The sequence below is a fragment of the Labeo rohita genome, chromosome 1, assembly GCF_022985175.1.
Source record: "Labeo rohita strain BAU-BD-2019 chromosome 1, IGBB_LRoh.1.0, whole genome shotgun sequence".
In the NCBI taxonomy this organism is placed as follows: domain Eukaryota; kingdom Metazoa; phylum Chordata; class Actinopteri; order Cypriniformes; family Cyprinidae; genus Labeo; species Labeo rohita.
In genome coordinates this window covers 40912750-40925914 of record NC_066869.1, presented here as the reverse complement: position 1 = coordinate 40925914, position 13165 = coordinate 40912750, and the positions used below count along the sequence as shown (strand labels likewise).

General features: G+C 34.2%; 1 protein-coding gene across 2 annotated transcripts; it reads left to right on the top strand.

The window, feature by feature from the left end:
• Window positions 1-1538: 1538 nt before the first annotated feature.
• Window positions 1539-12751, top strand: stra6l (STRA6-like). Of its 2 annotated transcripts, none has more exons than XM_051136204.1 (18): window positions 1539-1695; window positions 2901-2961; window positions 3190-3290; window positions 4252-4382; window positions 4927-5047; window positions 5150-5195; window positions 5422-5550; window positions 5753-5820; window positions 5904-6015; window positions 6116-6272; window positions 7145-7220; window positions 7335-7416; window positions 7531-7579; window positions 7827-7944; window positions 8074-8193; window positions 10680-10843; window positions 11596-11742; window positions 11838-12751. In XM_051136204.1, coding segments are annotated over exons 1-18 (1869 nt in total). In that variant the 5' UTR covers window positions 1539-1693; the 3' UTR covers window positions 12023-12751. The 2 variants fall into 2 exon arrangements, with proteins under 2 accessions (XP_050992161.1, XP_050992082.1); XM_051136125.1 differs by having other exon boundaries at window positions 11829-12751.
• Window positions 12752-13165: the final 414 nt, after the last annotated feature.

The window sequence follows — 13165 nt, the reverse complement described above, 5'->3', positions numbered from 1 at the left end:
GGTCAGCCGATGTCGCAACCGAAATTTAACCAAATATCAGCGTCTTATGACGTTGTGTGCCTGCTGGGAAGACATGCCGTGGTAAAAATCCTGGCCAAGACATGTCTAGATAAAATGATATTTTGTGTTATGAATGATGTAACAATTAATTTTAACAATACCAGTAAATTCGTTATGGAAGTTTACCAGTAAGTGTGAATGCAGAGTGAAAATTACCAGCATTTACGAGTTCGAAACGGTCTGACTTAACTTCTACTCAGATGACGCATTTGCACTGTGTAGTTCGGTTTGAAGTTGCCTAATACGATGTCTCTGGGTCAAAAGCGCTGCATGAATGTGAACATTTGGCACAAAAATGAAAACATCAGCAAAACACTGACTGTGTAAGCATATAGAGGGTTTGTACTTACGTCACAATTTGGCCAATTACCCGGATGCGCGGCCATAATGGCGATGCTCAGATGTAAACAACAGCATGAACTGAATGTACTACTAAATACATTGTTCTGCTAATTTATGTCGTCTAAACCATGGGAAAGAAATGGTGCAATATTTTGACAAACTGAAGTTAATAGTAACTAAGACACGTACGAGCAGTACTAATTAACTAATTATTAGACTAATAATTCATCTGCCTGATGGGAAATGATAAGAACAAACACGAACGTTGTCAAGATCCTTGCCCTTCCTGGTTCAGTTTGGCCAACCACAAACACCTTTTGTTCCTCAGACAGTTTTTTGCACTCTTCTCCTTGATTTGTTTTAACTTTTTGCAGTCTATAGTACTCCAAATTTTTTCTGGTCTGAGCGATTAGTCCAGCCCAAAACATGACAACAATTGACCATTTTTAGCAGCAATAATTAGCAAAATACGCAAGTTTCATTCTGTTCAGTGGCAGTGTTTATGTTCAGTGCTGCCAATATGGCCGCTTGATAACGCATTGTCAAAACCTCCAAGTTTATAAACACAACACAGCTGGTAAGAGGTCATTTCTGGTTATTGATGTTACACAATTTAACAGGATTTTGAAATAGATTTGTGAGTGAATGTCGTTGCATGTGTGAACAGCACATTTTTGTATTTACCAATAAAGTTCCGGTAATTTTACATCAGTTTACTGGTATTACTGTGTGAAAGGGGCTTATATTAAACCAATTTGATAGTGATTTCTTTGAGAATTTCTGATCATGACTTTTAGATTACATAAATCAGATCATTTACCATAAGAACGTTAATCTAAAGCATCCTAAAAGCTGCTCAGAATGAGACTGAGGTGAGCACTGTGTGTGAATTAATAGTCAGTAGGCCTACATTTCAGCAGAGCTGTAACACACAGAGAAACAATGAGAACTACATCATCTGCTCTAGCTCAACAGCAAGTCTTATCTATGTTTGGACTACTATTACACAGTAACAGTACAATCAACAAAACGCACTGGTACATCTCTCTTAGAGAGAGCTACACTAGTGTGTGGCCTGGGTAAAGGTCATCCAGTCATGTGACTAGATATCTATATCCTGATTCATGAAGTGAAAGCTTTACTTCATATCATAGTTCATTAGGACTAGCGTTTGTTATGAAAGAGAAGAGTTTAATGGTCTAAGTGATCTTTGCCTGTAAGGAACAGAGGGGAAGAGTATCACTCCTGTCCTCCATCAGCAAAACGGGAGTCTTTGGAAACTTCAGAAATCATGTGAGTTACTTCTGCTTTTAAAACACTTTTCAGAGAGACAGATATGACAGTATCCATGATTTTTTTTTTTTAATAAAGCATGTATGTTTTATAAAAACTGTTTATAGTACTGTTCATTCCAAGAGTTAAAATGTCACTAAAAGTTTACATTTAGATTTAAAATAAGGTTGTTTTTTTATATTAAAAGGTCCTTCACTTAACAAAGAATTTAGTCATCTAAACCAATCATAAAAACTGTGAACTAACATATTTATAAAAAATAATTATTTCATGGATATTGTGGAAACACTTTACATTAAGGTTCATTAGTTTACGTTAGTGTATTTACTAATGCATTATTCAATTTGTGTTGTTTGTTAACATTAGTTAATGCACTGCGAACTACTGTAACATGAAAAAAAAAACATGACTGTATTTTTATTAAATAACCTTAACAAAGATTAATAAATAGTGCAATAAATGTATTGTTCGTTATTCGTTCATGTTAGTTAGTACATTTACTAATGTTAACAAACTACACATTACTGTATATATGAAGAGTTCAGATGCAAAACCAGCTAAAAGCCGTCTCGGTGAAAAATGAGATAATGATACTGAGTGAATGCTCTCGACACATATCATACGTCCATCAAATACGTTTTCTCGCTAAAATACCAGCCTCAGCCCTATCAGAAGTACCGGTACTTACATAGAAACCTATACATCTGAGCCTGATAAAAATGCATTTTTTAAAGAAAGACGTCAGATGGATTTAGCTGTTTTTGCATCTGAACTCTTCATATATACACATATTTTAAACAAAATTAAAAGTGGGTTAATGTATACTTACAAAGACAAGATACACGTATTGTCAAAATTTGTTTAAAAATTAATCATTAATATTATTAAAAAAGTAACGAACAGAAAAAACTGATCTAGAATTAGAGCAAAAAAATGGGGCAATTTTTCTGTTGATAAGGGGATGTGTTTTCAGGTCACTGGTGTGTGATAAATCTTATCTGTTATTATTCAGATATGGTTTTAGGACACAAAGTCTTATATAATAATAAAAATGCTGATAATTACTCTAAAAATAATGCTAACTTTGATTTTATCAAGTAAGTGGGTCAGTTTTATCATAATGTTCAGAACTTCATTCATTCATGCTGTGCTCTAACCCTCACTCATTCTTTCTCATTCCTCTTCTCTCTCCCTCTTTCTGTTAGGGAGGAATGCAAGAATGGAATGTCAGTGGATTTGTTTTTGCATTGCTCTCTTGTTCCTGCTGTGAGTAATGCCTGCATTTGTCCAGACAAAACTCTCTTCCCTCAATATGAGCATGCAACACTTTTTCTAGTAGAGGAAGTGATGCTTCACTGTTAGATAAGAACTGAGATGATTACATGAATATTAGATTATATTTTTATAATTACTAGTTGGGGTCAACTGGTGTCAAAGTGTATCATCTTCAAAGTGCATTTGTAATGGAGTTGTACACTTTCCTTTGTTTTTCAGGTCTGCATAGTGTTTTTGCTTTCATTTGTACAGCGCAGAGCGAGGGCTCATCCCTTTGAGGAACGTATTCCATATCTCAGGGGTCGATTTGGCATTGTGGTGTAAGTAATATTTAAACAAAATCTGTAGATCTACACTGCCGTTCAAAAGTTTGGGATCAGTAAGATTTTTAATGAAAAAAAGTTTTTTATGCTCATCAAGGCTTCTTTATTTGATCAAAAATACAGAAATATTATCAATATGAAAAACAGTGGTTTTTTTATGTTTTAATATACATTAAAATCTAATGTATTCCTGTGATCAAAGCTGAATTTTCAGCATCATTACTCCAGTATTCAGTGTCAAATGATCCTTCAGAAATCATTATAATAAGCAGATTTATTATCAGTGTTAAAAACAGTTGTGCTGCTTAATATTTTTTTGTAACCTGTGATTTTCAGGATTCTTTGATGAACAAAAAGTTAAAAAGAGCAGCATAGAAATCCTTGCTAACAATTTACACTACCGTTCAAAAGTTTGGGGTCTGTATATTTGTATTATTTCTTTTTATGAAAAAAATTAATACTTTTATGCAGTACGGATGTGTTAAATTGATTAAAAAATGATATCAAAGACTTAATAATGTTAGAAAAGATATTTATTTTAAATAAATGCTGTTCTATTTAACTTTTTATTTATCAAAGAGTCACAAGTAATCACAGGTATCACAGGGTCCAATAAAATAACAACTGTTGCCAACAGAGATAATTCTAATAATAAATAAGCATATCAGAAAGATTTCTGAGGGCTGATGAAAATTCATCTTTGCATCACAGAAATAAATTGTATCTTAAAGTATATTAAAATAGAAACCATTATTTTATATTGTAATAACATTTTGTCATATTACTGTTTTTTTCTGTATTTTATGATCAAATAAATGCAGCCTTGATGAGCATAAAAGAAAAATATTACAAGTCTTACTGATCGGCAGTGTAGGTTTAATATATATGTGTCTTTTTAAAGCGTTTATGAGTGTTTTTTAAGTTTTGAGTGTGTTTGTGTGTGTGTATTTCTTTGCAGGCCATTGGATTTCATTTGCGGTCTAAGTAACCGATGGTCTTATGGATTTGCATTTGGTGCTATTGCTCCCAGTGTGATTCAGCTTTTCTCTGAGTCATACACACCATTTACTGTGCCTAACTGGGCTAAAGGTACTTATATAACAATGCATATATCTTATACACACACACACACACACACACTACTGTTCAGAAGTTTGAGGTCAGTATGTTTTCTTTTTTTTTTTTAATATAATACTTTTATTCAGCAAGCAAGCATAAAATTCATCAAAGGATCCTGCAAAAAACCTGATGGTTTCCACAAAAAAAATTGAGCAGCACAACTGTTTTCAACATTGATAATAATAAGAAATATTTTTTTTAGCACCAGTGATTTCAGAAGGATCATGTGACACTGAAGACTATATTAAAATAGAAAATAGTTATTTTAAATATTTATCATATGTAATAATATTTCATAAAGATCTTAAAAACACATTTTTATTGACCCCAAACTTTTGAATGAACAAACAATAAGTAAATAAATGAATGTGTAATATTTGTTATATATTTATTTATAATATTCTCTATGAATATGTATCGTGAATAGTCTTGACTAAAGGAGTTACAACTGTATCTATTAGCTAGTTTTATTCAAAGGAACATTACAGTCCATCTTTATGTGTGTCTCTTTTAGCAATTGTGTACCTGGTAGGAGCGATAGAAGTTGGTGTGGCCTACCTGCCATTCTTTGCTTGTCTTTCAACACCACACCGAGTACTAGGAGGGGTTTTAGGTCTTCTATACACACTCACGTGGTACATGAAAACACTCTAGTTCTCTGTTTGTTGTCGCAGCTGTAACAACATTTGTGGCTTGTTGAACTGACTGTTCATTTTTTTATGTTTTGTGGGTTTCAGGCTCATTGTGAGAATTTATGACACGATAAGCTGTCCTGCTGGACAAGTAGGCAAATATGATTAATAATTAACCTTAATTTATTAATTATTAACTTATTATCATATTATTATGGTTATGTTTGCATGTTAAGATTAGGTATAATTCTGTCAGTGTACAAAGGGTGCAATAGTGTCTTTGAGTTAATATATTTACTGTATATAATATAATAATTATAATTTGTAGCTGTTATAGTGGATAAATACAGAATTAAAGCACATTTTGTTGGTTGCAGATTTTAGGCCCTTATGAGAAATTGATCATCCTCTGGCCATTTTTCCTGTGCCTGTCTTTCCTGTTGGGGCGGTTCATGTATATCATTGTGAAGGCAGTAAGAATCCACCTGGGGCTACAAGACATTGAGGTGAGATCATGAGTCTTGTTGTAATTTATGTTTTTTTAATATAAGGTTATATTTGGTAGCATTAGTCAATGCAATAGTGGTTAACATTAACTTTTTAGAATGCAAGTACATTTCAAGTTGTATAAATTAGCATCTACACTGAACGATGGCATATTAATAAATTAACACAAGATTAATAAAGCAATGTTTCTCTTATATACAGAGTGAGGAGGATCTGCACATTCACCTATTCAGATATGTACAGACTGTACTGAGACGCCCGCCTGAACGGTACATGCTCATCCAACATCAACATGCATTTATTACCGTATTCACGCCAATTAGCCAATACTCATTTTTCTATTCTCCCTCAGGCCGGAAGAAAAGACCTGGTTCCAAAGAAAAGTATATGAATGGGATCCTTACTTTAAATTCCCTAACAGGATGATTGGCACATCCATTATCTCTTTGATTGGCTTGTACATGGTCAGTTGGCACTCACTAATATAATACAATATTTATAGATTTTTTTTTTTTTTTTAGAAACTTAAAGCTAAAAAATGCAAATGTGTTTGTCTGTTTGCAGATGACAATAGCAGACCACAGCTTGAGTGACCTCGCCTTTAGAAAATTAGATGGTTTGATAAACTCATTTGCAGAGATTGCATCGTCCTGTAATGAAACAAACAACGCGTTCACGTCACTCATTACCTGGATGAATGAGTTCAGCTTTGTTGCAAGAAGTAAGATATAAGATCCAACTCTTTCCCTTTTGTTTTTATTTATAGTCTTTGTACATGCAGTTGAAGTCAAAAGTTTACATACACCTCACAGAATCTGCAAAATATTAATTATTTTTAATTAATTATTATAATTATTTTAATCTATTTACATTGAGGACAATTGAGGGACTCATATGCAACTATTACAAAAGGTTCAAATGCTCACTGATGCTTCAAAAGAAAAAACGATGCATTGTAAGGCAGGGGTATAAACTTTTGAACAGATTGTGTACGTTTTCTCAGTTTTTCTAAATATTATAATTTTTTTTATTTTGTACTGCCCTTAAGAAGCTACAGATATATACAAAATAAGTGAAATTTACCCTGATCCTCAAAAGTTTTCACCCCCTGCTCTTAATACATTGTGTTTCCTTCTGGAGCACTACACTACCATTCGTTAGCCTGGGATCAATAAGATTTCTTTATTTTATTTTATATTTTTTAAGAAATTATTATTATTTTTTTTTCCATAAAGGATGCTTTAAATTGATCAAAAGTGGCAGTAAAGATACATTCTTATAAAAGATTTCTATTTTAAACAGATGCTGCTCCTTTAAACTTCCATCACTAGTATAATTTTAAACTCTCTATCATGGTTTCCACAAAATTTTAAGCAACATAACATTCAGTATACATTGATAATAAGAAATGTTTCTTAAGCACCAAATCAGCATATTAGAATGATTTCTGAAGGGTCATGTGACACTGAAGACTGGAGTAATGATGCTGAAAATTTAACTTTTGTCATCACAGGGATAAATTACATTTTAAACTACATTAAAATAGAAAGTTGTTTTGAATTATAATAATTTTTCACAATATTACTGTTTCAGAGTCTTGGTTGGCAACAACTATTTTTTCCACTCTGACATCTGTTACGTACACCTTTCACGTGCTAGTATGTTACAGGTATGCTTATTTAGGCATTCTTTATGTAGAAACTTCAACAATTACACACTTTCAGTAATTACCCAAAGGAGGTATCATCAAATCATTAAAAAAAAACGTTATTTATGACACCAGGAAACATTTAAAGAGGTTGTGGAAGGGACAGAGAAGTTTTCTTCCAGAGAAGTTCCGTAAACCAAGCTCTGCTGTCAGCGTGGTAAGTAAAGATGTTTTGTTGTTTCCTTTGGTTTCCTCTATGACTGACGACAACAAATAAAAAGGCATTTAGAAAAAAATGTTGATCAAAATCCCACATGCTTTTCCTTTTCAGGCTGCTATAACAAGATACTCAGGCTGGCAGATTGCCTTCACTATGTGGGGTATGTAAATTCTATTATAAAAATAGGTCTCGTGACCTCATGAGCTGCCCTTACAAAATGTGGCGAGACCAGCAGGGTTTACTTTCTATTCAGAGAGGTCAATACCTTCACGGGCATCTGCCCTTTCCATGCTTTGCTTACCTTTGTAGTGTTGTTAGTCAGAGTGACTTAAATATACAAAAGAATTTGATGATGACATGCCATCAAATGTTTGTTGTATTGATTAAAGTGTTTTTTGTTTCTGCAGGGTTTCTGATAGTTCACTTTGCACAGTTTCTTTTTGCCTTGCTGTTTGTGTATGCAGTTGTTCTACCAATCCAGAAAGGACACTTTCTCAGATGGCTTTCTAGTGTAGGCATCATTCTGTGAGTTCCTTAAAGACATCTCATAACCATTAGGCATGACAACATTCTGTTTTATAACTAACATCATGTTAATTTAAGAATGATAAGCAGTGTTTGAATAGCATTAAACTGTGTTTTATGTGATTGCAGGCTGACAATACTCTTAGTGATAGCCTTGGTGGTAGTGCAGATTATTCTGGTCCAAGTGTTTTTCCTGCAGGACAAACTCTCACCTAGCGACAAAGAAAAGCCCCTTGCACTCAACAACAGGTAGGACAACTACAAAGCACCTTTTTCAATGAAAAACAAATGGATGAACCTATAAATACAGGTCCTTTTCAAAAAATTAGCATATTGTGATAAAGTTCATTATTTTCTGTAATGTACTGATAAACATTAGACTTTCATATATTTTAGATTCATTACACACAACTGAAGTAGTTTCAAGCCTTTTATTGTTTTAATATTGATGATTTTGGCATATAGCTCATGAAAACCCAAAATTCCTATCTCAAAAAATTAGCATATTTCATCCGACCAATAAAAGAAAAGTGTTTTTTAATACAAAAAAAGTCAACCTTCAAATAATTATGTTCAGTTATGCACTTAATACTTGGTCGGGAATCCTTTTGCAGAAATGACTGCTTCAGTGCGGCGTGGCATGGAGGCAATCAGCCTGTGGCACTGCTGAGGTGTTATGGAGGCCCAGGATGCTTCGATAGCGGCCTTAAGCTCATCCAGAGTGTTGGGTCTTGCGTCTCTCAACTTTCTCTTCACAATATCCCACAGATTCTCTATGGGGTTCAGGTCAGGAGAGTTGGCAGGCCAATTGAGCACAGTAATACCATGGTCAGTAAACCATTTACCAGTGGTTTTGGCACTGTGAGCAGGTGCCAGGTCGTGCTGAAAAATTAAATCTTCATCTCCATAAAGCTTTTCAGCAGATGGAAGCATGAAGTGCTCCAAAATCTCCTGATAGCTAGCTGCATTGACCGCAGCTGACATGGCACCCCAGACCATCACTGACTGTGGGTACTTGACACTGGACTTCAGGCATTTTGGCATTTCCCTCTCCCCAGTCTTCCTTCAGACTCTGGCACCTTGATTTCCGAATGACATGCAAAATTTGCTTTCATCCGAAAAAAGTACTTTGGACCACTGAGCAACAGTCCAGTGCTGCTTCTCTGTAGCCCAGGTCAGGCGCTTCTGCCGCTGTTTCTGGTTCAAAAGTGGCTTGACCTGGGGAATGCGGCCCCTGTAGCCCATTTCCTGCACACGCCTGTACACGGTGGCTCTGGATGTTTCTACTCCAGACTCAGTCCACTGCTTCCGCAGGTCCCCCAAGGTCTGGAATCGGTCCTTCTCCACAATCTTCCTCAGGGTCCGGTCACCTCTTCTCGTTGTGCAGCGTTTTCTGCCACACTTTTTCCTTCCCACAGACTTCCCACTGAGGTGCCTTGATACAGCACTCTGGGAACAGCCTATTCGTTCAGAAATTTCTTTCTGTGTCTTACCCTCTTGCTTGAGGGTGTCAGTGATGGCCTTCTGGACAGCAGTCAGGTTGGCAGTCTTACCCATGATTGCAGTTTTGAGTAATGAACCAGGCTGGGAGTTTTTAAAAGCCTCAGGAATCTTTTGCAGGTGTTTAGAGTTAATTAGTTGATTCAGATGATTAGTTTAATAGCTCGTTTAGAGAACCTTTTCATGATATGCTAATTTTTTGAGATAGGAATTTTGGGTTTTCATGAGCTGTATGCCAAAATCATCAATATTAAAACAATAAAAGGCTTGAAACTACTTCAGTTGTGTGTAATGAATCTAAAATATATGAAAGTCTAATGTTTATCAGTACATTACAGAAAATAATGAACTTTATCACAATATGCTAATTTTTTGAAAAGGACCTGTATGCTTTGACCTTAAACAGCCATGATATTATGGTTTTATGGTATAGTTTTTGAAGTTTGTCTGATTTTTTAATGTTTTGAGAGAAGTCCTGCACATTTTTGATTAAAAAATACAGCAAAAACAGTAATAATATGAAATATTATTAGAATTTAAAATAACTGTTTTCTATTTGAATATATTTCAAAATATAATTTCTTCCTGTGATGGCAAAGGTGAATTTTCAGCATCATTACTACAATCTGTAGTGTCACGTGACCATTCAGAAATCATTCTAATATGAATCTAACATTTTGTATTAAAATCAGTGTTGAAAACAGTTGTGCTGCTTATTATTTTTGTGGAAACTGAATTACATTTGTTTCTGAATTTTTGGATGAATAGAAAGAACAGTATTTATTTGAAATAGAAATCTTTTGTAATACTATAAATGTCTTGTATTCCTAATGTCTTAAATGTACTGTCACTTTTGACCATTTTTATGTGGCTTCGCTGAATTAAAAAAAAAATTATATATATATATATATGAAGAGTTCAGAGGCAAAACCAGCTAAATCTATCTGACATCTTTCTTTAAAAAAATGCATTTTTATCAGGCTCAGATGTATAGCTTTCTATATAAGTACCGGTACTTCTGATTGGGCTGAGGCTGGTATTTTAGCGAGTTTGAAGAAAAATTATTTGATGGACATATTATATGTGTCGAGAGCATTCACTCAGTATCATTATCTCATTTTTGACCAAGATGGCTTTTAGCTGGTTTTGCATCTGAACTCTTCATATATATATATATATATATATATATATATATATATATAATAACCCAGCTTCTCTCCTCTTTTTTTCCATAGAAAAGCGTTCCACTGCTTTAACTACTTTTTCTTCTTCTATAATGTGGTTATGGGGTTGAGCAACTGCATTTTGCGCATTATAAACAGCTTCGTTGTGGGCACATGGCTGGTGTCACGAATTGATCGGACCATCATGCAGCGGGGCTATGAGTCCAGTGATCCAGGTTATAATGGCATATGCTGCACTGTGCAGTGAAAAATCTCTTTAATTTTTAAATCCCTTTAAATATCATATTTAGAATAATTATATATTTAGAATAAATAGAAATTACTTTAAATGATTATTATTATTATTATTTAATTATATTTGGGTATTTATCTTTAATTATATTTTATGAATTAATTACAGTCAAACCAAAAATTATTCAGACACCAGATAAATTTTTTTATATTGTTTTAGTGGGTGCAGGACACTATAGTTCATTTATGTATGTGAGGATAGCAAAATAAAGTAAACTGTGATATATTATACCAAAAAAATACAGTGGACTGCCAGTAAAACAAAAAATAAAATTGGACCAGAAATTACTGACACTTTGACCTGACCATGTTTTGCGTAACTGTTTTTTTTTTAATTGCTAATGTGACTTTTTTACACAACAGACTGAACAAAATTAAGCACTGCTTGGTAATTGGTTGACCTAAATTGGTATTATCTAATTGTGTACTTAAATTTAACAGCTGACAGCCAATCAACCTAATTCATTACATACCTTTTTATCAAAGTTATCTGACATTACCAAAATTAATTTGTTCTGACACAGTTTAACTGAGTTCTTGTAATGTTTTACCATTTTCTACGTCTAAATATATTTTGGTTTGACAGTATATTTGGGTGATTAAATATTTCCCCTTTATAACACTGTACAATTTAAGACTAATTCCAGTATTTTTGTTCAATGGTTGTAATTTACAGGATATAGCACATGGATAGGGATGATATTTGCTGATCATTACCATAGCAATCCAGTTATGGTGTGTTTCTGCCATCTACTGCTTGGCAGAATGCAGGAGAAACAAGGACCTGTAGTGTCCTCTTATGCAACTTTTGGCAGTAACAAAGGTAATAATGATTCCAGATACAAAACAGCAAAAACTCCTTTAAACAGGCATCCTATGAAATGACTGTGCCTGTCTGTTGTTTGACAGGATACCCAGGAGGGGGCAGAGTACGTGTGCGCTGGCTGCTGCTGTACACACTGCTGAGGAACCCTTCACTCATCCTGCTGAGAAAAAGAACAAAACTGAACCAGAACGACAACCATGACCCACTCCTCTTAGCCCGAGCCATCACCTCACAGGCTCAACAAGCAGCTGCAGAGCCAAAACTGTCAAATGTCTGAAAGAGCTGGAGCTCCTGAAACCAGTTCCTCTGTGTGAACACAGACACTGAAATTCATAACTGGAGTCTTGTGTCTGAAACTATTGCACTGCTGACGAAACTAACTTTTAGGGGATATCCACCTTATACATAAATGTGGAAGTAAGCCTATGGGTGAGACTTGCGGTTTATTAGCTGCTATACGGATATAACGAGAAGAATGACAACGTGCAGTAAATGGTAAAACTGTTTGCATTACAAACCAGTGTGTTCATAATTAAGATAATACATTAAAATAACATGGTAAGACACACCAATTTGCAATATTGAGCAGCAAAACAAGTTGTGTACAGCTAAAAATAGAAGCAAATGAAACTGGGAGCCGGACTTATAAAATTTACAAATGGCCACACTCTTTTTTTATGTAAAAAAATAGAAAAATGTGTCTTGCCTTTTTGATACAAAGGGCCAGAAGGAGAATCTACCTTCCCATAATACATATTTGCACTCATCATAGCCATTACATGGGCTCTTGAAGATGAAGAATTTCATCAAAGAACTGGACTGAGAAAATGCTAGATTTTTTTATGAGCTTCTGAAACAAATTTGATTTGGTTTGTTGGTCAAATAGTATTTTGTAATAAAGAATGTGAAAGCTTTTTTTTTTTTAGGTTTTCTAATTCTAAGCCTGTAAAAATATCATTTTGCTCTGATTAGAATGAACTTATCTGAAATAAATAGATAAAACAGGTGTCTGTTTGTATTGATTTTTATATGTTGGTCTATATAAAAAGATATACAGCGTCTTTGTATATTAAAGATTAAAAAAAACTGTTCTCCTAGAAAATTTGTTTCTTACATCACTTCCCAAAATACTGTGATTAACAAGATATAGGAAGCATAATAGAAGCATAATATTGAATGTTTATCTCAACAATGTAATATTAGTAGGCTTATGGTACTTGCTAGTTTTTGGTATTTTTTGTTAGTGATGTAGAAGAGGTGACTGCAGCTTGTCTGATTCCCCTGATTCCTTAGTAAATAGTTTTTAAATTTAGTTAGTCAGACACTGGTGAGCGCATGACTGTCATCACCCTGAAATCTCACAGCATGAGTTTTATTTATGGCTTTTTGCCTCCAGGATCTCAACAGACCAAGATTATAT

Bases quoted from the DNA above. Each gene is read 5' to 3' on its own strand.
- stra6l (XM_051136125.1), top strand. The intron at 5,551-5,752 runs GTGAGATCATGA...TCTTATATACAG, and splicing joins TGGGGCTACAAGACATTGAG to AGTGAGGAGGATCTGCACAT. The intron at 7,580-7,826 runs GTATGTAAATTC...TTGTTTCTGCAG, and splicing joins GATTGCCTTCACTATGTGGG to GGTTTCTGATAGTTCACTTT.